This window comes from Podarcis liolepis (genome assembly GCF_965112155.1).
Source record: "Podarcis liolepis genome assembly, chromosome: W".
NCBI lineage: Eukaryota > Metazoa > Chordata > Lepidosauria > Squamata > Lacertidae > Podarcis > Podarcis liolepis.
Window position 1 is genome coordinate 35,545,921 of NC_139568.1, and position 25,820 is coordinate 35,571,740.

Consider the following 25,820-nt stretch of genomic DNA (forward strand, 5'->3'; position numbering starts at 1 on the left):
GGCGGCGCTTTCTTCCCTCTTCTACTATTCCCTCACATCCGGAGCTCGAAGCAGGGACTGCCCACCCACCGAGCTCGGGGTACAGGCACTGGGCTTGCTTCGATCTCCTCCCTGTCCCCAGGAGCTCTTTTCAAAAACCTCTTGCCCCAGCCCCAACGAGGTCATCGTCTCTTCCCGGTACAATGTATAATTTATTACCTTTCTTAAGATAGCTCCTTTTAAGGTCCCAAAATAATCTGTCAGGTGGTCATGGCCAACCTTGATGCTGCTAATGACCTACCGTGCTAAATTTTATTTTTTTTAAATACATTTTTATTAAAAGTTCACAAATTTTAAACAAACACAAAACGCAAACAAACACAACACAAATAAACAAGTATAATTTCAGATCCTTATTTTCTTAACATCTTTCCCTGACTTCCCCTCACCTCCCCTTCTTGTATTCCAATTCCAATAGTTAGCTCAGCAAGTTCTTGTCCCCAGTTTTAACCTTATTATTATTATACTTAATTCATCTTAGTTAACCAATTTTAACTTATAAACCTCAATTTAAACAACAATACTCATTCTTTACACCCTTTTCTAAGGTCGACCCAAATTCCCTTCCACGAATTTCCCAATTTTTATATTAATTACAAAACACAATAACAGAAAGACAACATATAATTATACACCCTTTGGATTCCAAAACTCTCACCCCCCCCTTTCCCGGTTTCGATCCCCAAAGAATGTCCATCAGTCCATCAACTATCAGCCTGGAGATCTCATGTCCGAGGCCCTCAAATCTCTCTCAGTCCCTCTCTGCCGTTTTTTTTGGTAGTCCTTTATATTAAACCTCAAGTCTCGGAGAAACTCTGTCCCAAAAGGGTCTATGTTTCTTCCAACCAGACCTCCATGTTCAAGAGTGGAGCCCAAATCTTGTTTCTTATTGCTTTTAAGTCCAAATGTCCCAAATGTCCCAAAGGCTCCAACTTTCACCTTGATCAAATTTGTAATCCATAGGTCTTCAACTCTCCCCATAGGGAGATCCCTCCATTCTTCATTCTCCAACTCAAACCAAACTCTCATCATCCAGGTCTTGTTTTTCACATCTATCTTAGCAGGCCTCTGGCTCTCCTTTGTCGTCTGTGGCATTTCAGCTCCTCCTTCCCAGTCCTCTGAGACAGCACATATCTCTTCTTGTTCAGCTGCATAGGTTTCTTTAGTCAAGTCCTTGACACATTCAGCAAGTTTGTTTACTTTTAAATTCAAAGTTGTAGCATTTGTAGCCAGAGCTTCACTCTGACCTTGTAACTTTCCCATGAGAAAAAACATTCCATCCAGCTCAGCCTGTATTTTTCCACTTGCAGCCATTGTAATGTCTCAGAACCCCCTCTAGAGGGTTTCTAGTTACTTAATATTCCTTCCAACTCCAATCCAACATTCAAGTTAATTTTTTTTCAATTATTCTTTATTTTCAACAGTTTAAAGTCAGATTGTAACAAGAATAACCAGCAAAGGTAGCAGAAACCAAATTTTTTTCCTTTTCCAGCTTTGACAGCTAATTTGACAGCTGTCAAACTCTTTATGTCTCCTCAGCAGGCTCTCTCGCGGATCACTCCCGGGTCCTGGGGGGGTTGCACTTCAGCTCTTAAAATCAGTTCTTATCCTCCAGCAAAATTACTTATACTGCCAAGTCGTGGAATTAATATATTTTATCCCAAAAAGAGAGGGATATTCTCTCAACCTTAGTTATCAATTCTTGCTTTATTTTATCTACAGAAAGGGGAGACGGACTTCCTTTTAGCACCTCCCCCGATCGTGCCAAATTCAGGGGGAAAAAATGATTTTTAGTTCCAATTTCCGTACTACTCACGGGTTGTTACTTTTAGAGTCCAAATGTTCAAAGGAAGAAATCAGCGCTCTCCGGCCATGGCATGCGGCTTCACTCCGTAGAAGAAGCGGTCTACTCTCAGCACCACGCCACTCTCTGTCCCCCGTTCCGAAGCCTTTAAAAAGGCTTCTTCGCGGGTCGGGGAGGGCGCAAATGGTGCCCGCCGAGTCACCAAGTCCACAGGCTTCAGCGCCTGTGGTTTCTGAGGGTCCCCGCGTCGCCGCCGCGGCAAGACCCGTCTTCTGCAGAGCCGATTCCCTCCGGAGCTCGGAGGGAATCCGCCATTAGCCTTTCGCGCTAACCCGGAAGTCCGCTACCATGCTAAATTTTACCAAAGACTAAAGAAAAATGCATTTTAAGAACAGGGGCTAATTTGGAAGCTGTCTTACAAATGGAAAGCTTTCCTTTTCCAGACTTTAGAAGTTTTACACATGCAAACATTTAAAAAAGGTGTTTGATGAATTAATGGTTAAAAAGATAAACATAAAGGTAAACAGACCCCTGACCATTAGGTCCAGTCATGACTGACTCTGGGGTTGCGGCGCTCATCTCACTTTATTGGCCAAGGGAGCCGGCGTACAGCTTCCGGGTCATGTGGCCAGCATGACTAAGCCGCTTCTGGCGAACCAGAGCAGCGCACATAAACGCCGTTTACCTTTCCGCCAGAGCGGTATCTATTTATCTACTTGCACTTTGACGTGCTTTCGAACTGCTAGGTTGGCATACAGAGCTGTAAAAGCATTATTTTTAAAAAAGTGAACAGCCTATATTAAGTATGGGGAAAGGATAAGGCCAGCAATTGAACCAAACTTTAATTTTCTGGTATTTTTAGCAGTCATTCAAATTGCAGAACTAGGATTCTACGACAGCACCTTATGCCACAGCTTTGGAATCCATTGTCGTTTCTCAGAATATAGGAAGCTGCCTTATATCAGAACCATTAGTCCATCTAGATCCAAATTGCCAACACTGGCATAAGCGCCGAGGTCCAGCGCCGAGGGCCTTCTGGCGGTTCCCTCATTGCGAGAAGCAAAGCTACAGGGAACCAGGCAGAGGGCCTTCTCGGTAGTGGCGCCCGCCCTGTGGAACGCCCTTCCAGCAGATGTCAAAGCGATAAACAACTACCTGACATTCAGAAGACATCTTAAGGCAGCCCTGTTCAGGGAAGTTTTTAACATGTGATATTTTACTGTATTTTTGGTTTTTATGGAAGCCGCCCAGAGTGGCTGGGGAGGCCCAGCCAGATGGGCGGGGTATAAATAATAAATTATTATTATTATAAGCTCTCCAGGCAAAAATCATTCCCAGTCCCAAGAGGCCCAGGTGGCCTCAGTAGCACAGAAAGCCTTCTGCCAACTTCAGTTTGTGGCCCAGCTACGCCCCTATCTGCACAGGGATAGCCTCACTTCTGTGGCCTATACTCTGGTAACCTCTAAGTTGATTTACTGCAACATGTTATACATAAGGCTGTCTTTGAAGACGGTTTGGAAACTTCAGCTGGTGCAATGGCCAGATTGCTCACCAGAACAAGATGGTTTGAGCATATAACACCAATCCTGGCACAGTTGCACTGACTACCGATTAGTTTCCGGGCCCAATTCAAAGTGCTAATGTTGAGCCTTACACGGCTCAGGACCCTTAAGGGCCACTTCTCCCCATACAAACTGATCCAGACCTGCACCGTTCTAGTCTCTGAGGCCCTTCTCTATGCCACTCCTCCCAGAAAGATTTTGAGGGTGGCAACAAGAGAATGGACCTTTTCTATGGTGGGTCCCTGATATGGAATGCTTTCTCCAGAGAAGCTCACCTGGTGCTAATATAATAATTAGAGACCCAAGGTGTGTGTGTGTGTGTGTGTGTGTGTGTGTGTGTGTGTGTGTGTATTGCATTTCACCTCTTGGATAGAATGCAGAAAGGGAAATATTTGTTTTCTGTGTGAGGTTCACGTGGCCTGCATTTTACAACCTTATGCTCTCTAGGCCATAAACAAGAAACCCTATCTACCCTGAAAATGGTACAAATGGTCATTAAGGATGTTGTTCTCAGTTCTTTTTTTTCAGGGGTTACTCAAGGATACGCAGTACCTGTAACTCTTTTTTGTAGTTAAAAATGTGGCACTTGCTGTAACAACTTCCTGGTGAGTACATGCACCTATTTTTATAGAAAAAAACACTGGTTCTCATTAGCATCAAAGTGTAAATCCAAGTATCTCCTTGAAACTTTTTGAGATGGCTCAGGGATGAAGGGAAGTGAAATAGGGACTGGAATGTAAACAATACTGATGAAGACCTGGTTGCCAGGGCAATGGTGACAGAAGTGGGACATTTGAGGCCAAAGGCCTGGGCACATGTAGGCCACTGCAAGGTTATTGTGGGGGTGAGGATACCAATAAGGAGCCATGTGTGCTTTACTTCTCATGACCTGTAACCTTTCCTGTTGTACGTAGAAGGATGTTTGTTTTAAGAATGTTTAGATGTTTTTTTATGGCTCTTTGTGTGCTGCCTGTATAAGCCTTGTTCTAATTCTCCTCATGGCAGAGGACAACCACGTTAAGTTGATCTCTGCCCTATTGCAATAGTTACAATAAACATTGAGTCCCTCCTGGATGCTGGACTTGAGTGCATGTCCTTGGCTCCATGTTTGATTTAAAGTGTGGTTCCACTCCTGGGTAGCGAACAAAGTGGTGTAGACATCATTGCATGTCTTTAGACCAGTGTTTCCCAACCTTGGGTCTCCAGCTGCTGTTGGACTACAATTCCCATCATCCCTGACCATTGGTCTTGCTAGCAAGGGATGATGGGAGTTGTAGTCCAAAAACAGCTGGAGACCCAAGGTTGGGAAACACTGCTTTAGACATCAGGTAAAAACATTCCGGTTTACCAAAGTTTATGGCTAGTAAATAATCTATGGCCTGTGAAAGTGCAAGAAAGGACTGTTATGGTTCTTTACTATTAGACTGTTTGTCAGTATGCTTCTTACTATGTTTTAATTTTATAAAACTATGTTTTAAGGACGTGCTGTGGGTTAAACCACAGAGCCTAGGACTTGCCAATCAGAAGGTCGGAGGTTCGAATCCCCGTGACGGGGTGAGCTCCCGTTGCTCAGTCCCTGCTCCTGCCAACCTAGCAGTTCGAAAGCACGTCAGAGTGCAAGTAGATAAATAGGTACCGCTCTGGCAGGAAGGTAAACGGCGTTTCCATGCGCTGCTCTGGTTCGCCAGAAGCGGCTTAGTCATGCTGGTCCACATGTCTGCGGACAAACGCCGGCTCCCTCGGCCAATAAAGCAAGATGAACGCTGCAACCCCAGAGTCGGTCACGACTGGACCTAATGGTCTGGCGTCCCTTTACCTTTACTATTAGACTGTTTGTCAGTATGCTTCTTACTATGTTTTTAGTATGTTTTATCATTGATGTTTTGTAATGTGTTCCTAATGTTGTACACCACCCTGAAAACTTTTGCTAAAAGATTATATAAAAATTGAATTATTAATATTAATAATAATATTTCACTCATGCACTTGCAAAGAGGTTGGATAAAGTTGGCTGGAAGTGCTGTAAAAATGATACATGGAGCAAGAGCAGCAAACAAATGAGAGAAAGGAGGTCAGCTTAGTTCCCATCTGGTTTATAGAAGAATAGAATAGTGGGAAAACATTCCTATTACAGGATAAATAATACATTGAAAAAAGGCAGTTTAGAGCCTGGTTCTTACGCATTCTTATTGTGAAGTGAGTGAGTTCAGTGAGTCTTCTTCCCAAGAAAGTGGTTTTTGGCTTGTGGTGCTCATCTAGATTAGGAGGAGAGAGCTAAGAACCAGCATTTCTCTTAGAGGAAATTCTGTGTATGTGTTGTGGGCAAGAGGCACCCTCAACCTCGAGACTGATGTGAAATGCCATAATTTCACCACCAGCAGACAACAAGACAAATAACATATTTGCTGGCAGGAGACAAACTGTAGCAGAACAGAAATGGTGCTGCATGCAACAAATAAGAGGTTAGGATAGAAAACGATACCTAAGCAGCCCAGTCTCACTCTCCCTTTCATACATTGAATCACCTGGGTATGGAGGGGAAGGGATGCACAGAGCTCATGAACATAATCAATGTAGCCTACATTTATCAATTGAGAGCATAATGAATGTGGCTTGATGATAGGCATGTTAGAAGGTACATTAGTCATCCCAAGCTGACAAAATCCAAAACTGCGATCTAAATTGGATTTATTTATTTATTTACTTACGCAAAGCAAGTAACATGTAAGCAAGTTACATAGACTGCCCTATAAATTCACTCTTTGGAAGGCTCTTCAATATACACTGGTAAAACACAATATTAAAAACAGCTCTCTCATTTTGCATTTCATTCTCAGTGTAAATAGAATAGTAGCAAGGAAAATAAATATTTATGGAGCTTTGTAAAAAAAAAAAGGTAATACTTATAAAATTATAAAACTATTTCTTATATGAGCAAAAAGAGCATCTTAGCCTTAGGCTGGCCTCAACTAGAGCCAGGGCTTTTTCGGCTGCGGCTCCAACCTGGTGGAACGCTCTGTCACAAGAGACAAGGGCCCTGCAGGACTTGACATCTTTCCGCAGGGCCTGCAAGACAGAGCTGTTCCACCAGGCCTTTGGTTAGGGCACAGCCTGACTCCCTCCTTTGGCAATCTTTACAATACTTTAGTTTATGGTTGCCATCAATTTTGATTTTAATTAATTCTTATGATGTTTTATAATGTTGCACTATTTTAGTGTTGTTAGCCGCCCTGAGCCCGGCTTCGGCTGGGGAAGGCGGGATATAAATAAAATTTATTATTATTATTATTATTATTATTATTATTATTATTATTATTATTCCCAATAATCTTCTGTAACAGAAAGCGAATTAAGTGGTGGGGTGAGAAACACTTCACCCTATGCTAGCCAGTTCCTTAGAAATAAAAATAAAACACTAGTAATGCACACTGGAAGGAGGAAGAATAGAGAAAGGATTTTGCCAAGAACCAAGGCAGACCCCCTGTCTCACAAAGGAGGGCTTTCCTAAATCAAGAGCTATCTAGTCCTCCTCCCCAATTACCTGACCCTGGCATAGCCCAAACGTGTTCAAAGTTCATCAGAATCTCTCCCTCTGAAACAAGCTATTTACACCTGCTTCCTGACACTGTGTCACAATGGAATTATTTGGAGGTGGGTCTACCCAAAGGGGCAAGTCACCTCTGTGGCCTGTGAGTCCACCCTCACTCTTTGAGTAAACAAACTGGAGGTGTGCCATGAGAATACTCAGAGTGATGAATCCCAAGACTGAACCGTGGGGCTCTGGGTTTGTCGGTGGTGACCAACTCCGCATTGTAGTCAGGGGGTCCTGGTGTATAGTTCTTGCTGGAGGAAGCAAACCTTTGGGAGATGCTGTAGGATGGCTGGTGGCACAGGTAAACATCTGGTTCAGGTATGGTATACATTGCTGGGCCAGGCCCTCTCACCAGGTCTTTAGCATAGCCCCACACAGAGGCACTGGATGCCATTGAGAGGCAGGGAGCTGCAGGTTTGACAGGCAGCTTTGGACCCAGTGTCTGTGGAAGGGTGTATTGGTTGGGTGCTGGGTTTGGGCTGCTCACCCAGTAGTGCGTTCGAAGGCCCATAGTGTACGCTGGTGTATTCGACTCTTCAAGTGGGTGTATCTTCTCCACGTAGTACTCATTTGGGGCAGGCGTACAAGATATAACTGCAAGCCAAGAGCAGATAGGAGGTGACACCCCTCACTTGGTGCTCCCCACTGTCAAGCATGTGGATAAACCTGCGGATACATCATATCCTACAGGAGCACAGGAGGAGGCAGGAATGATGGACGTAAAATCTGACAGGTGAGAAACATTGAGGCTTAAAGAGAAGGAGCAATCTGCCATGCAGGGTTTGATTGTTTGTTAAGTTGCTGTTTTACTTGCTAATGTTAGGAGTAAAAAACCCCCACTTATTGATCTATTAGTAGATCCCAAGCTGCCATTGATGTTTCTCAAACGAAAGGGAAAAGCATTCCCCATGTATTTGCTACAATACTCTGCTCCTCCTTGTAGATGACAAGCCTTGCATATTCTCTCTCTCTTTCTCTCTCTAAATTTGAGAATTCTATTTGTTCTTAAGCTGAATCATTTGTAAACTGTTGTGACTTTGAGGATGTAGGAGGAAGAGGCACTATCCTCCTTGCCTTGACTGAAAATCCCCCCCCCCACTTTTAAAAATCATGGCATTGTCCTCCAATGTCCTCTCCTAGCAGCCTTTCCAACTAAGTGCATCACCTGTGGAGTTAAGAGTGCACTGCTATTAATCTCTTCCATGACATCTTCCCTTGCAATTCACTGTCATTTAGTGTTAATTCCATAGGTACCCTCCAGACTACTTCCTAGATTATGACTCTAAAGCAACATGACCCTCTTGTTTTCCCTTATGCTGTTTTTGGTGGCTCTCCTTTCTGTCCGTTCATCAGCCACATGCTCAACATCTTATGGTCCCTTGGCATCAGGAAGATGAGACTTCCAGCGTGATTGACCAGAATGCTGCAACATGATTGCTGGCAGGAGTGAGACCTTGTCAGCATATAACACCTGTGCTCAAAGATCTGCACTGGCTGCTGATTTGCTACCAGGCCAGGTTCAAGGTGTTACTATTAATATATATAGCACATGGAAGAACCCTTTGCCTAGAGCAGTGTTTCCCAACCTTGGGCCTCCAGCTGTTTTTGAACTACAATTCCCATCATCCCTGACCACTGGTCTTGCTAGCTAGGGATGATGGGAGTTGTAGTCCAAAAACAGCTGGAGGCCCAAGGTTGGGAAACACTGGCCTAGAGGACTGCCCTCTGTAAAGTAGGACACTTAGACACCCTAATGGTAAAAAGTGTTTTTCAACCCAGTTGACTTGGTGGAACACCAATCAGGAAAACTATATTTCCCCCAGTTCCTTGAATGCCCCTTTATCCAGAGCAGCCCCACTCGGTCAAGGCCAATAGCTGGAAAGCAATAGGGATCACACACACACATGGAATGAATGGAGGGATTGGGACGCAAGTAAGGCAGTAATGAGGGGCCTACTTATACAACAAAACGTGTGGGGAAAAAACAATAAAGAAAAAAAGACAAAAGAGATCTTGAGACAGATTATGAACAATGAACAAAAATTGATTAAAAAACCGAATAATGAAAAGATAAAGCAGGAAATAAAGACTCTCCAAACTCAATTTGCAATGTTAATAAATAAAGAGGTTGAATGGAACATAAAAAGGCTAAGACAGAGAAACTTTGAGTTCGCTAATAAATCAGGAAAATGGCTTGCCTGGCAGGTTAAAAGGAGGAAAGAACAAAATACAATCAGTAAAATTCAAATAAATGGAGAAGAAACAACAGACCCGAAAGAAATTAGGAAAGGGTTCGTGGACTTCTATAAGCAACTATACAGGAATAAAGAAAGGAACAACAAGAAAAAAATAGAAAGATATTTAAAAGAAAAGATGGTGAGGAAGATCCCGACAGACCAAAAAGAACAGCTAAATGCCCCAATATACAGAGAAGAGGTAGAAGAAGCGATAAAAGAACTGAAAAGAGGGAAAGCACCGGGCCCAGATGGGTTTACATCTAGCTACTATAAAGAAATGAAAGATACGCTGATGGCCCCGTTGATCGAAGTAATGAATAACATCTTAAAAGAAAGAGACATTCCAGGAACATGGAAAGAGGCATTCATCACAATAATTCCAAAACAAGATTCGGACCTAACCCAAGTTAAGAACTACAGACCTATCTCTTTATTAAATACTGATTATAAGATCTTTGCTGGAATCCTAGCTAAAAGACTAAAAAAGATATTAACAAAAATCATACACAAAGACCAAGCGGGTTTCCTACCGGGCAGACAAATAAGAAATAATACAAGAAATATAGTTAATCTCATTGAATACCTGTCCGATAGGTGCGATAAACCAGCAAGTTTAATTTTCGTAGATGCAGAGAAAGCTTTCGATAACGTAGTCTGGGATTTCATGTTGAAAAATTTGGAGGTTATGGAGGTGGGCCAAGAATTCTTTAACGGTATAAAGGCAATTTATACAGAACAGAAAGCAAGACTGATAGTTAATAACGTTATTACTGAAGATATAAAAATATCCAAAGGAACAAGACAGGGGTGCCCGCTTTCGCCACTGTTATTTATAGTGGTCCTGGAAGTCTTATTAAATGCAATAAGACAAAACAAGCAAATTAAAGGGGTAACATTAGGTCTAAATGAGTACAAAGTCAAAGCCTACGCAGATGATGTGGTTCTGACTGTGGAAGAACCCATAGAAAGTATAATGGAGATTCTGGATGAGATGGAAAAATTTGGAAAGATAGCAGGATTCAAATTGAATAAGAGAAAGACTAAAATGATTGTTAAAAATCTGGACCAAGATAAGATTGATTTATTACAACAACGAACGGAGATTGAGGTGGTTAAAAAGGTTAAATATTTGGGAATTTGGCTCTCTAATAAGAACATTGACTTATACCAAAATAATTACACCCCAGTTTGGAATGGAATAAAAAAAGATCTGGAGGTCTGGGCTAGAATGAAACTATCATTCTGGGGAAGAATATCTATGGTTAAAATGATGGTGCTCCCTAAGTTGTTATTTTTATTTCAAACGATACCCATAATAAAAGGTACAAAAGACTTTAAAGAATGGCAAAAGGTGATCTCAAGATATGTCTGGGAAGGGAAGAAGCCCAGAATCAAATTTAAGTTATTAACAGACGCAAAAGAAAGAGGTGGCTTCGCCCTACCAGACATGAGACTGTACTATGAGGCAGCATGTCTGTGCTGGTTAAAAGAATGGGTAAAGTTAGAAAATAAAGAACTACTAGATCTGGAAGGGTTCAATAACAAATTTGGGTGGCATGCGTACCTATGGTGCGATAAAAAGAAGGTGCATAAGGGATTTGGTAATCACATTTTCAGAGGTCCATTAATAGAGGTTTGGGACAGATATAAAAACATACTGGAACCAAAAATTCCACATTGGCTATCCCCGTTGGAGATAATGTGTGTAAAGAAAATCAATATGAGAGGAAAGTGGGGAAGGTATGGAGAAATGGTTACCAATGAAGGAGGGAAGTGGAAAGTAAAACCATATGACCAGGTTAAAGTGTTCACATATGATTGGCTGCACTACTTTCAGATAAATGAAATGTTTAAAAAAGAGGTGAAGGAAAGGGGTTATGAGGGAAAGGAATCAATATTCCAAAAAGATATAATAAACAATGAATACAAAAATCTGTCAAAAATGTATAAAATATTGTTGGAGTGGAATACGAAGGATGAGGAAGTGAAATCGGTGATGGTACAGTGGGCAAGGGATTTCGGATATAATGTTCAACTTGAGGATTGGGAAAGGTTGTGGAGAGTGAACATAAAATTTACGGCATGTACGTTATTGAAAGAAAATATGATGAAAATGCTTTACAGGTGGTACATGACACCCGTAAAATTGGCAAAGATGTACAAGGTAGATAACAAATGCTGGAAATGTAAACATAAAGAAGGGACATTTTACCATCAGTGGTGGGAGTGTAACAAAGTTAAAAGCTTTTGGGAAGAGATTTACAACGAAATGAAAAAGATGTTAAGATACACCTTTGTGAAAAGACCAGAAGCCTTTTTATTAGGTATTGTAGGAAAGGATATCAGAAGAAAGGACGGCAAACTTTTCCAGTATGCGGTAACGGCAGCCAGAATCGTGCTGGCCCAGAAGTGGAAGCAGGAAGAAATTCCAACGGTAGAAGAGTGGAGAGTAAAACTGACAGAATATGCAGAATTGGACAAATTAACAGGGAAAATCAGATATATTAAAGATCAAAAGTTTATTGAGGACTGGGGAAAATTTGTGGGTTATCTGGAAAATAACTCTGCTGTAAATACAACGCTAGTGGGGTTTAAAGAGGCACTGTAAAGAACCAATAAGTATTGTTTATTAGAAATAATGTATGAAGGGAGGAACAAATGGCAATATGAAAGAATGGAATGTGCACTAAAGATATAACTACGAATGATTGTCAGTGACGTTGAAGGAAGTTCAAAATGGACAAGATTTGTTGTAATATGGATAAAATGTATAAATAGTTGGAAATCAATAAAATTTTAAAATGCAAAAAAAAAGAAGAAAAAAAAGGAATGAATGGAGGGATGGATGGGCATCACAGACGCTTTTAAACTACACTTTGATATCAGCCCAGACAATCTCCCACATCAAACCTAAGTGGGCTCACTTAGGTAAGGTCTCTGTACATAGCTGGTTTTTCTGTCTGGTTCTTGATACCCCCTACTCAGAAATAATTTTTTTATCAAAGAGTGAATAAATTTTTACAGCCTATGGACAACACTCCCATGCAGTCAACCTTCCAGAGCCTGCAAACCAGTGGGGTCACAAAACAGTGAGTGTGGCTGATAAAAAAAGAGGGTGAGGCCACCTGTCTCTTTTTCATATGCTTCTCTCTGTAGTGCCAGATCTAGGGCAGTGCAGGCTGTTCCCCTGCTCAGGGTGCTGAGCCAAGGGGGCATAAAATAATAATAATAGTAATAATAATATTGGTAGTAGCAATAATAATAGTAATAGTAATAATAATAATAATTAATACATATTCATGTGGGTACCTACTGAGAAACCCCATTAAAAAGCAACTCTACCAAAAGGAATTACTGTGGAAATAAAATATATTGGGGGAAGTGCCAAATTTTGTCCTCACTTAGAAAACCGTATTACCAAAGTCTACCCCTGCTCTCTGTCATTCATACACAAATCCACATGCATGCAGGTAAAAGGTAAATGTAAGGTAAAGGACCTTACATACATAGTCAAAGGCGTCTATGCGGTGTGGCGCTCATCTCACTTCAGGCTGAAGGAGCAGACAGCTTTCTGGGTCATGTGGCTAGCATTCTGGTGCAACCGGACACTGTGATAGAAGCTAGAGTGCATGGAGACGCCGTTTACCTTCCCGTCGGAGCAGTACCTATTTATCCACTTGCACAGGTATGCTTTCAAGCTGCTAGATTGGCAGAAGCTGGAACAGAGCAAGGGGAGCTCACCCTGTCTCAGGGATTCGAACCACCAACCTTCTGCTCGGCAAGCCCAAGAGACTCAGTGGTTTAAGACCACAGCTCCACACATAATGCTCCCACACATCCATTTTCATGCATAACACACCTGCTCATTCACTCACACTCATTTTTTTTCTTTCCCTCTCTTTCATGTTCAGGGATTGACCAACAAGCCTTCTTTGCACAAGGTGAGAAAGAAACATTTTCATCACAAAATTGCACAGATGCCACTCCAGCCCCATCTTGACCATCATAGTATCTCTCATCTTTCAACTTACATGGCCGCTTTCTCTCTTGCACCATGCGGAATGAAACTGGTCTCCATATCCCTAGACGGGAAATGCTTGGGTCCACATAGTAGCAGGGCCCAGGACTCTCCGTGATCGAGATCACTTGCAAAGGAAAGAAGAATTGTCTGCATGAGGCATGGTGTGATTCTGAGCTATTTAGCTTGGTTGCAATGACTGACTTCCTGTCCGATATCAATTAAAGGCACCCACTAGCTAGATAGCAGTGAATATGTTAAGCTCCGCCCCCTGCACCTCCATTCCTGTTATCCTTCAACATGGCTTAAGTGTAGATCATCCTCTTCCCACTAAGGTCCGCAGCTGTACAACTGAGAACCCTGATTTTGGTGCAGCCATAATAATCAGCAGTATAAGACCCTCCAGCCCTTGCTGGACTACAACTCCTATCATTCTTGACCATGCTGACTGGGGCTGATGGGAGTTGTAGTCAAGAAACAACTACATTAGCCACCTACATGCAGTGCCATTGATCCAGTTGGAATGGAAACTTTGGAAAGCCACCCAGCTCTTGATCATGGATCACCCAGGTCCCATCAACTGTGGCCCCGATAATTAGAGAGTCCCAAAACACAGGTTGTCAATCTCTGTTCAAATGTTTTGCCAGCAAATTTAACAGTTGTTTAGCCAGCTTCACCCTGTGGGTCAGTTAATACTGTTGGGAAAACCCAAATAACACAGAACCTAACTTGTCAGCATCTTACATCTTTCATTGGATTTCACACGCATTGTGTAGGCTGGCTCAGCATACTTGGTGAAGTCATGGTCCTTAATGCCAGTGAGAGGCTGCCTACCATACTTCCCAGGTCCTGGCCCTGCAAGAGAACCACAAGGGGGGGGGGGATAAAATAATGGGAAGACAACCCGGAACCATTAGCATTTGCAGATTATGAGCTGCCACATTGGGTAATAGTAAAAGGGGAAAATGGAATAATATATTGTGTTGAATAACATATTGAATAATATATTGGGTTGTGGAGCTACAGCCCTCTAGGTGGTGGTGCTGTTGTTTAGTCGTTTAGTTGTGTCCGACTCTTCGTGACCCCATGGACCAGAGCATGCCGGGCACTCCTGTCTTCCACTGCCTCCCGCAGTTTGGTCAGGCTCATGTTTGTAGCTTCATAGAATCATAGAATAGAATCATAGAATCATAGAGTTGGAAGAGACCACAAGGGCCATCGAGTCCAACCCCCTGCCAAGCAGGAAACACCATCAGAGCACTCCTGACATATGGTTGTCAAGCCTCTGCTTAAAGACCTCCAAAGTAGGAGACTCCACCACACTCCTTGGCAGCAAATTCCACTGTCGAACAGCTCTTACTGTCAGGAAGGTCTTCCTAATGTTTAGGTGGAATCTTCTTTCTTGTAGTTTGGATCCATTGCTCCGTGTCCGCTTCTCTGGAGCAGCAGAAAACAACCTTTCTCCCTCCTCTATGTGACATCCTTTTATATATTTGAGCATGGCTATCATATCACCCCTTAACCTCCTCTTCTCCAGGCTAAACATGCCCAGCTCCCTTAGCCGTTCCTCATAAGGCATCGTTTCCAGGCCTTTGACCATTTTGGTTGCCCTCCTCTGGACACGTTCCAGTTTGTCAGTGTCCTTCTTGAACTGTGGTGCCCAGAACTGGACACAGTACTCCAGGTGAGGTCTGACCAGAGCAGAATACAGTGGCACTATTACTTCCCTTGATCTAGATGCTATACTCCTATTGATGCAGCCCAGAATTGCATTGGCTTTTTTAGCTGCCGCGTCACACTGTTGGCTCATGTCAAGTTTGTGGTCAACCAAGACTCCTAGATCCTTTTCACATGTACTGCTCTCAAGCCAGGTGTCCCCCATCTTGTATTTGTGCCTCTCATTTTTTTTGCCCAAGTGCAATACTTGACATTTCTCCCTGTTAAAATTCATCTTGTTTGTTTTGGCCCAGTTCTCTAATCTGTCAAGGTCGTTTTGAAGTGTGATCCTGTCCTCTGGGGTGTTAGCCACCCCTCCCAGTTTGGTGCCAACCATCTCGTCCTCCGTCGTCCCCTTCTCCTTGTGCCCTCCATCTTTCCCAACATCAGGGTCTTTTCCAGGGAGTCTTCTCTTCTCATGAGGTGGCCAAAGTCTTGGAGCCTCAGCTTCACGATCTGTCCTTCCAGTGAGCACTCAGGGCTAATTTCCTTAAGAATCCAGTTACAGATAGGTAGCCGTGTTGGTCTGCCATAGTCAAAATAAAAAAAATTCCTTCCAGTAGCACCTTAAAGACCAACTAAGTTAGTTCTTGGTATGAGCTTTCATGTGCATGCACACTTCTTCAGATACACTGAAACAGAAGTTGCCAGATCCTTCTATATAGTGAGAAGGTGGGGAGGGGTATTACTCAGAAGGGTGGTGGGAATGGGAGATTGGCAGATAGCTGAGATGAGCCTGTTGACGACTCTTAACGACTGCAATAGGTCTTACAGGAAAAGGCAAGGGGTGAGAAGGTGAAAAATGGCTAAGTCATGTATAATGAGATAAGAATCCAATGTCTTTGTTCAAACCAGGTCTCTCCATGGTTTTAAGTTTGGTAATGAGTTGCAATTCAGCAGCTTCTCTTTCCAGTCTATTTCTGAAATTCCTTTGTAGTAAAACAGCTACTTTGAGATCTTGTATGAGATCTGACATCAAGAATCACAAAACAGAGAAACCAGTAGGAGAACACTTCAATCTCCCAGGACATTCTATACAAGATCTCAAAGTAGCTGTTTTACTACTACAAAGTAGCATCTTTAAGGTGCTACTGGAAGGAATTTTTTCCTTAAGAATGGATGTGTTTGATCTCCAGGTGTTGCTGCACTGCAACTCCCATCATCTCTGACCATTGAATCAGACTGGCTGGGGCTGATGGAAGTCCCACAACATACTTTTCTTCTCCCTCTGGTAAAATCTCGCTAGCCTTGGGCCAGGATATTTGCATTGCAATAGGAAGTGAGCATTACAAGGCACCTGAATTCTTCTGTGGCTCGGACTATAATTCAAGCCAGAGAAGATTTCCCATTTTACTCAACCACCTATGCTCTGCCTGTAATCTCCCAACCCCCTTCCTTCATCCCCTTTAAACAAGCGTTACCCTGGTAGGACAACAGCAGTGGTGACATACCAGCCACAGGAAAAGGAAAACAAAAGGGGGAAAAAATATTATTAGCCTGACTCCCTCCTTTGGCAATCTTCACAGAACTCTAGCCCAATGGTTGCCATCAATTTGATTTGAATTAATTTTATAATGAAATGATTTTAGAATGTTGTATTATTTTATTGTTGTTAGCTGCCCTGAGCCCGGCTTCGGCTGGGGAGGGCGGGATATAAATAAAATTTATTATTTATTATTATTTATTAACAAGGAAATATGCACTGTCTCGCATGCTAGCAGTACTCTTGGAAGAAAGTTCTGATGGTGACTGAGAAATGTAGATCAGTTTCCTTCTTTGGTTTCCACAAGAACAAAAAAGGAACCCTGATGGATCAAGCCAGCCAGCCACCGAGTCCAGCATCCTGTTCTCACAGGGGCTAACCAGATGCCAGAGGGTCTTTCAACAATGCTGTTGAACACATCCAGACTGGCAGAGATATGGGTACCTTTGTATTCCTGATCTCCTTCTCTCTCTTGCCCCATCTATTCCCACAGCTCACCTTTATACTTGGCACTGATGGACGCATACTGCTTCTTGATGGCCGGCACTCTGGCTGGATGCTTAGAGATACCAGAAAGACAACTAACAGGCTGAGCTGCACCTTTGGCTCTGGAAGTCAGCATTGGAGTGTGCCCACTGCAGTGGGGAGTCGTATGTGTCACCAGTGCTCTGGGGAATGAAAGTAAATGAATGAATGCAAGTCCAACCTGCAATAAAATGTTGCACCATGGAGTGTTGCAGCTCAGGGTTCCAGCTACTCCGTTCTACCCCACCCCAAACATTATTCAATTTCCACTAAGTATGCTAAGTTCACATTGGGCTATTTGGGGAGGGGGGAGTGTTCTCCTCTGAGGGATCCTATCCTATCCTATCCTATCTTCAAACCTTGCCGTTTTCTCCAGGCTTGCTGAGCCCTCCGTCTTGCACAGATGGTGCTGTTTTGGCCACATAAGGACCATAAGTGTTAAAAGAATGGAGATTGCTGCTTGTTTATGTGATTTAACGGCATGTACCTAGGCCAGGGTAGCCAACATCCCAAGAGCTTGTTGGACTCCAACTCCCATCAGCCCCAGTCACCATGGGATGATGGGAGTTTTAGTCCAACAACAGACACAGAAGAGCCCCTTTGCAGCCCCTGCACTGTAAGGGCTAAGGGAATGAGGGTGAATCCAGAGGTCTGGGTGCCTTTGTTTATTTAAACCAGGAATGGGAGGCTCAGCCCAGGAGCCACATGCCACCAACCAGACCTCTCTCTCTCTGACCATTAGCACTCTCTCCAGGTCACAAGCCTCCCTGCCCCTGCTTTGTGCCCTCTTCAAGTGCTTTTGCCTGGCTGGAATGTGAGATCAAAGCCTATTGCTTTCCTGGATGAAGATGGGGGCAGGGGTAGGTATAGAAACTTGGGGGGTATGTGGAGCTGGATTATAGCCTAATGCACAAAGAGTCCCTCCTGTTGCTCCACCCAGTTTTTGTATCTAACCCCATTCAACACTGGTACATGGCCCTCAGATGGTTATCAAATATGGCCCTTGCACTTAAAAAAAAAGGTTATCGACCCCTGATTTTACTGCCCCCCCCCCAGCCTGCCTTTCAACAACAAGGTCCCCAAGGCAGCTCAGAACAATTTAAAATGAACAACATGGAATGAAATTGCAACCATAAAATATAATTACAAGCAGCTCAAGCAACAGTACCATGATCCCAAACAGCAGAAGGAAAACAATAGAGATGATTAATAGCAAAATAGACATGTAGAAAACACACCAAAAGAAACATGCAAGGGGAACCAGCAGGCAGGAGTTGGGGAAATAGTTTCATGTGTGTTGATAGCATTAAGCAAAGCCCCAATAAACAGCACTTAGTTTAACTATGGAACTCCCTCCCACAGGAGGCAGTGCTGACCACCAACATGGATGGCTTTTAAAGAGGACTGGATAAATTCACAGAGGAGGATAAAGCTATCAATGACAACTAGTCAGGATGACTATGTCCTGCTTCTGGTCAGCGCCAGCGACTAATGGCGGATCCCTTCTGAGCTCCGGAGGGGATCGGCTCCGTGGGACTGGGTCTTGCCGCTGCGGCGAAGCGGGGACCCTAAAAAATCACAGGCGGCGAAGCCTGTGAGCGTGGAGACTCGGCGGGCACCAATTGCGCCCCCCCAAACTGCGAAGGAGCCTTTTTAAAGGCTCCGGAACGGGACGGGGTGAGCGGCACGGGGCTGAGAGTCGATTACCCATTCCGCGGAGTGAAGCCGCATGGCCATTGTCGGAGAGCGCTGATTTCTTTCTGGACATTTGGACTCTAAAGCAACTACCCGTGAGTAGGTTTAATCGATTTATGGAGGAAAATTTGAAATTTGGCACCGAAACGGGAAAGGTATAAACAGGAAGTCTGCCTTTCTGGCTTGTAAACAGAATAAAGCAAAGAGACTGTAAAGCTGTAACTTTGAAAGACGTCATCTAAAGGCTTAAATTCCAACATCAGAAAAGTGGTTCCCCTCCTGTTTGCAGGAGAGGAGGGGAAAAGTTTGAGCATTAGTTACCTGCAAGAAAAGGGGGAAGTAAAGATATATCCGCTGCCCCAAAACCCTGGGAACGGACTGCCTTTGACAGGGAAGCAGATTACTGGGAGGACTGCCAGCACGTTAAAGGTAAAGACTCTTGAAATAAGTCTGTGAAAGATACATTGTTTTAAGACTGTTCCTGACTATAAAGTAACTTTTAAGGACATTGAAACTGTGGCTTTTAAGGGATATGGGGGACATATAAAGACCATATTTGCTTCAAAAAGTTACAAAGTGAAGTTGGAAGTGTGTCCCCCTAGAGGAGAATCTGTTGCAACAACAATCAAGCCACTAAGTAACCAAGCCAGTGGAAAATTCCTTTTCAAAACAAATCTACCAGGCGTGGGACTGACCTTGGGTTTTTATGAGAGTGTTATGGCAAGTGAGAAAGGGAAGATAGAGCTGGCACAGGAAAAAGTTACCAGGTCTGGCAGACAATACAAGGCTGACATTACACATCAGTGAAGGGCTTCAATATCTGGAGCAGCAGGCACAGTAGGAGCGGCTGCTTTGCAAGTAAAACCAAAAGTTATGTCATCTGAAGACGTATTGGCTCAGGCACTTGGCAAAATTAATGAATCCTTGGAAAATTTAACTAAACAGGTAGCAGAGACAAACAAACAGGTTGCAGAGACAAACAAACAAGTAGCAGAAACAAATAAACAAGTGGCTGAGGCCTCAGCAAAAATTGATTTGAACACTACAAGCATTAATGAACTGGGAAAGAAGGTGAATTCTAATATACAGTCCATCGAAAAGCTATTAAAGGAATCGGCCACGACTCAGAAGATTGCAGAAGAAGTGAAGGATTTTGCAATTGCCACTCAGGAGAAGATACCACCGGTATATAAGAAACTAGAGGACCACGACTTGGCATTGTCTATGGTCGAACTACAAGGAAAGGAGAGAAATTTAAGGATTAGAGCAGTACCTGAAAGCGAGAAGGACAATTTGGCAGACTTCCTTACAAAGAAATTCACAGATTTTTGGCAACAGGACCTGGGGGTGGAAGAATTCAAGATAGTGAGTGCATTTAGACTTGGAAAAAGACAAAGAAAGAACAAGGTAAGAGACTGTTTGATTACTTTAAGAACAAAAGAAGAAAGAGATAAAATTTTGAACTTGCACTACCAAAGAACTTTGGAAATTGAAGAGTCATTTATGGAGATTTTTAAGGATATACCTAAACATATTTTGGATGTAAGGACCTACTACAGAGACCTGGTCGTTCTATTGAGAAGAAACAGAATACTCTTCAGGTGGGAATTCCCGCAAGGCCAATCTTTCAAATACAAAGGAAGGAAAATAAGAATAAGGACTGTGAATGATAAAGACAAGTTTTTGAAAGACCACGGTGAGGACTTACAGAAAGAAGTGGAATCTGGAGAGGAGCCAACTGCATTAGGAAAAGGAATCTTGGATATAGCAAACTTATCATTTGGACTCCTTGGCCCAGGGAAAGACACACCACCGACAGAAGAAGAACAACTACTCGGTGCAGTTGGAGGGAAAATTAAGTAATTTCACCATGTCTCTGCAACTTCTAAGTTGGAACTGCAATGGACTTAATTCCCCTTGGAAGAGAAAAGGCGTTTTCCATATATTAAGAAAAGAACAATTGGACTTGATCTGTTTACAGGAAACACACGTAACGAGGCTACACAGGAAAATACTTATTAACAAGAGATTGGGTCAAGAGTTTATCTCGTCGGACAAAGTTAAAAAGAGAGGAGTAGTGATATATGCAAAGGAGAAACTTTCGCCGAAATTAATTTTTAAAGATGAACAAGGAAGATATTTGGCAATTGAAATTCAATTTCAAGGAGAGAAATTTTTGATTGTAGGGGTGTATGCACCGAACGAGGGGAAATCTGAATTCTTCAAGAAGTTGCACGAGACTCTACTGGACTATTTAGACTGTAATTTGATTTTGATGGGAGATATGAACGGAGTAGTTTCGACAAATATGGATGAAGCACAGAGACAGGTAGTCAAAAAAGATGGCAGACTACCAAAAACCTTCTTTGAGATGACAGATAATATGGACTTAGTGGATATTTGGAGAACAAAGAACCCTCTGGGAAGAGAGGGAACATTCTTTTCTGAAGCCAAGATGACATGGACTAGAATTGACCAAATTTGGGTAACTAGAGGAATGGCACCAAAGATAAAGAAAGTGGAAATCTGCACGAAAACCTGCTCTGACCATAATGCTGTAAAGATGGAAATGAAACAAATATCAACTGGCTCCTTTAGATGGAGGATGAATGACACCCTATTTAGAGATGAAGATGTGAACCAAAAGGCCCAAAAAACTTTGAGAGACTATTTTGAAATAAATATGAACACTGATGTGGAGAAAAGAGTAATCTGGGACGCAAGTAAAGCTGTTATGAGAGGGTTCTTGATACAACAAAATGCAATAAAGAAGAGAAGCCAAAATGAGAAAAAAGAAAAAAAAATGGAGAAGATAAAAGAAGGGGGAAAGAAATTGAGAATGAAACCAAAGTCTCAAGAGATTTTGAGAGAAATAAAATTATACCAAACACAATATATGGAACTGATTAATCAAGAAATAGAATGGAAAATTAAACAAATGAGACAAAAGACATTTGAATCAGCAAATAAATGTGGGAAATTATTGGCTTGGCAAATGAGGAAAAGACAAAAACTAAATACGGTTACAAATTTAGAAGTGGAAGGAAAGAACATACACAACCCAACTGAGATTAGAGACTGCTTCCAGAGGTACTTTAAACAATTATATTTACAAGGGCCACAGAAAGAAATGGATATAGACCGATTCTTGGAGACAAATGGATTACAAAAAATCTCCCACGAAAGTAAATTAGTACTGAATCAAAAAATAACTGAACAAGAAATAGAAGGTGCCATTCAAAATATGCAACTGGGCAAGTCTCCGGGACCGGATGGGTTGACTTCCAGATACTATAAATCTCTGAAGGAGTGGTTACTACAACCTTTGAAGGAAGTCTGCAATGAAATTTTGGAGGGGAAAAAGGCACCAGATTCGTGGAAAGAAGCATATATCACACTTATACCGAAAACAGAGACGGAAAAGACCCAACTTAAGAACTACTGCCCTATATCGTTATTAAATGTGGATTACAAAATTTTTGCTGACATCTTGGTTAAGAGATTGAAAAAAGTGTTGAGGGAGGAGATTCATGGAGACCAAGCGGGCTTTCTCCCGGGAAGACACCTGTCAGATAACTTAAGGAATATAATTGACATTTTGGAAAAATTAGAAGTGAACATAAATACTAAAGCAGTTTTGATATTTGTGGACGCGGAGAAAGCCTTTGACAATATTTCTTGGAGCTTTATGAAAAAGAATCTCCAAGGGATGGGGGTAGGCCAAGGATTTGAAAATGGTATAGGTGCAATATATTCTGAGCAAAAAGCTAAGTTAATTGTAAATAATGTGGTGACGGAGGAATTTAAGATAGAAAAAGGGACACGTCAAGGGTGCCCAATTTCCCCATTGCTTTTTATATCAGTCCTGCAGGTTTTGCTGAATATGATCAGAAGGGACCAGTTGGTTAAAGGTATACAGGTCGGAGCTAAACAGTATAAATTGAGAGCATATGCAGATGACCTAGTACTAACATTACAAGAGCCAGAATCCAGTAGCAAAAGGGTTTTAGATTTAATTCAAGAATTTGGTCAAGTAGCAGGATTTAAATTGAATAAGTCAAAAACTAAGGTTTTAGAGAAAAATTTAACTGTAATTGAAAAAGAGAGGTTTCAGAATGAGACAGGTTTGACTGTGGTCAAGAAAGTCAAATATTTGGGGATTAATATGACAGCTAAAAATGTGAATTTATTTAAAGATAATTATGAGAAATGTTGGACAGAAGTAAAAAAAGATTTAGAAATTTGGTCAAAGCTTTCATTGCTAGGCCGTATTGCTGTGATAAAAATGAATGTATTGCCTAGAATGTTGTTTTTGTTCCAAACATTGCAAATTGTGGACAAGATGGACTGTTTCAAGAAGTGGCAGAGAGATATTTCTAGATTTGTCTGGCAGGGCAAGAAGCCCAGAATAAAATTTAAGATATTAACTGATGCAAAGGAAAGAGGTGGATTTGCCCTGCCAGACTTTAAACTTTACTATGAATCAGCAGCTTTCTGCTGGTTGAAAGAGTGGCTACTTCTTGAAAACACAGACATTTTGGATTTAGAAGGTTTTAACAACGTATTTGGATGGCATGCATATTTATGGTATGATAAGGTCAAAGCACATAAAGCATTTAAAAATCATATTGTCAGGAAAGCATTGTTTAATGTCTGGATTGTTGTAATTGCAGAGTCCTGTGCACAACGGAATGATGAGCAGTACGTGCCACATGCTTAAAGTTGCTTTATTTTCAGTTCAGTATTGAGAAATTACAAACATGCATCTTGCCTCTGCGGGAGCAGAGAAGCAACCGTCCTTCTCCTCGGAACGAAGAACACCGAGAGAGCAGTGAAAAACAGGAAACCAGTGTACGTCACATCCAGTTTCCCATTCCCGTGGGAAAACCCAACAGTACTCTGACTGTGGAATGTAAACATTGTCCCGTGACAAGCACTTCGCTGCACAGTGAAGAGAGCAGAAACCAACATCCTCCCCCTTTCTGTGAACATCACTGGGCAGCGTGTTCGTACAATATCAGTACAAACCCAACTTCTGTACATAGGTACAGTGTTGATCCCTTGATACAATCTTGGACAATACATCAGCAGGAATTTCATTACCTGGCATATAGGACACCGTTACGAGTCCCTTCTGAATATGTTCCCTAGCATGTTGCACCTTCAATTGCAAGTGCTTCGTGCTTTGCTTACAACCTTCCGAATTCAGCAAAGCCAAACATGCTTTGTTGTCCTGGTAAACCTGGATTGGACATTTGACAGGAATTTTCATGTCTTTGCACAATTGTAACAACCATTCACAATCCTTAAGTGAATAAGACAGTGCATTCAGTTCAGCTTCACAAGTACTTAAGCTAATTGTTGTTTGCTTCTTGCATGACCAATCAAATAGACCCTGATTGTACATGTAGCAAACTCCAGACGTACTTTTCCTGTCTGTAGTGTCACTTCCAAAACTTGCATCTGCAAAAATCTCAAGACCACCAGACTTCTGATTGTTAAATCTCAGTCTGTAATGCATAGTGCCTTTCAAATAGCGTGCTATGCGTTTCAGAGCTTTCCAATCCTTAACAGTAGGATTGTTTACTTGTCTGCTTAGCAAATTACAGCTAACAGCAATGTCAGGTCTTGAACATCTGGCAATGAAGTTTAGCTTGCCTAGCACACTTCTGTACAGTGTAGTGTCAGAAAATGCTTCTTCAGTGTCTTCTACCTGATAACCTGTTGTCATCGGTGTGTCTACAGGGTTAGCATCCATCAGGTTCAGTTTGCTTAACACATCAGCAATTTTCCGTGACTGGTGTACTAGAATGTTACCACTTTGATCTTTCTCTATTTCCAGAGATAGGTAGTTGTTTACCTCACCAAGATCTTTCATGTCAAAGTGCTCTTTCAGTTGAGCTAGGGCGTTATTGTACATTGTGACATCTTTCCAAAAGAATAAAATATCATCAACATAAAACAAACAATACAGCTTCTTTTGCCCCTCCTCTTTGACAAATACACATGGATCAGCTTTCCCTTGCTGAAAACCTAGAGAAAACAATGCTTCAGTGAGTTTTGTGTGCCAGCACCGTGCACTTTGTTTGAAACCATAAAGGGACTTCTTCAGAGCACAAACAAATCCCTGTTTTACCTGTACGCCATCAGGTGGAAGCATATAAAGTGATTCACCTAGAGATCCGTACAAAAATGCTGTATTCACATCGTGGTGACTAATGTGTAGATTCTCCTCTGCAGCTAGCTTGAGCATAAGCCTAATGCTCTCATATCTCACTGTGGGTGAGTAGGTCTCGTGATAGTCTTCACCTGGTACTTGTGCAAAACCTCTGGCTACCAATCTGGCTTTGTGTCTGACTATCTTACCATTTTGATCAGTCTTCGCTTTGAAGACCCATTTGCTTCCAAGCAGTTTCATTCCTGGAACTACTGGAACTAGCTCCCAAGTTTTGTTCCTTTCTAAGGAATCAAGCTCAGCCTTCATGGCATTTAACCATGGCTCAGCTTCCTTAGAATCCAAATCCTGGATTTCTTGGAAACTTGAAGGTTCAAATACCTTCTTGGAGCTTTTAACAGCTGCTACTGCTGTCTTAGCAAATTCATCAGCAAATCTCTTTGGAGGTCTGCCTTTTGTGGCTCTTTGTGACCTGCGAATTAGCCTTTGGTCTTCAACACTCTCCTCTTCCTTCTTATGAGAAAAATGACCTATTGTGAACAATGGTTCTTCCAATTCCTGATCAGAGCTTTCAGAGGGTCGCATAGAGGCTTTCGCACTCTTGAAATCCTCTGAATCACCCGATTCAGTTTCAGATTCAGACTCAGAACCTTCATCAGTGGGTGTGGGTTGTGGTTGCTTTTGACTATCCTCAGTCTCATCACCGTCATCAGGATAACATTGGAAAATTCCCACATTCTCCCCCCACTTTGCATTGTACTCAACACTTCTCGTGAGCTTAATTGTCTTAGAGTCAGTCATCATTATTCTGTAAGACCCTTTCTGATAACCTAGAAAGATACCATGCAATCCACGCTTGTCTAACTTGGAGTTTTGTGGTGAGTGAACCCACATGTCAGAACCAAAAATCTTCATGTGTTTGATGTATGGCTTCTTGCCAAACATCTTCTCATAGGGGGTACAACCAATCGCTG

The 25,820-nt window shown here is 42.2% G+C and overlaps 1 protein-coding gene and 2 long non-coding RNA genes across 3 annotated transcripts in view; 2 read left to right on the forward strand and 1 right to left on the reverse strand.

The window, feature by feature from the left end:
* On the forward strand, positions 1-17,180 carry LOC310697741. Its single transcript, XR_014521183.1, has 3 exons — positions 1-177; positions 13,146-13,175; positions 16,945-17,180. It is a non-coding gene; the product is annotated as an uncharacterized lncRNA (long non-coding RNA).
* Positions 1-25,820, forward strand: part of LOC310697719 — a 606,556-nt gene that overhangs the window by 283,518 nt on the left and 297,218 nt on the right. The window lies entirely within an intron of this gene.
* The window catches only part of LOC310697677 (protein CIMAP1C-like), a 24,686-nt gene continuing 5,592 nt past the window's right edge, over positions 6,727-25,820 (reverse strand). The window contains 4 exon segments of the mRNA XM_083484367.1: positions 6,727-7,591; positions 13,266-13,379; positions 13,997-14,107; positions 16,950-17,119. Coding sequence (XP_083340493.1) covers positions 7,107-7,591; positions 13,266-13,379; positions 13,997-14,107; positions 16,950-17,119 — 880 coding nt within the window. The 3' untranslated portion in view covers positions 6,727-7,106.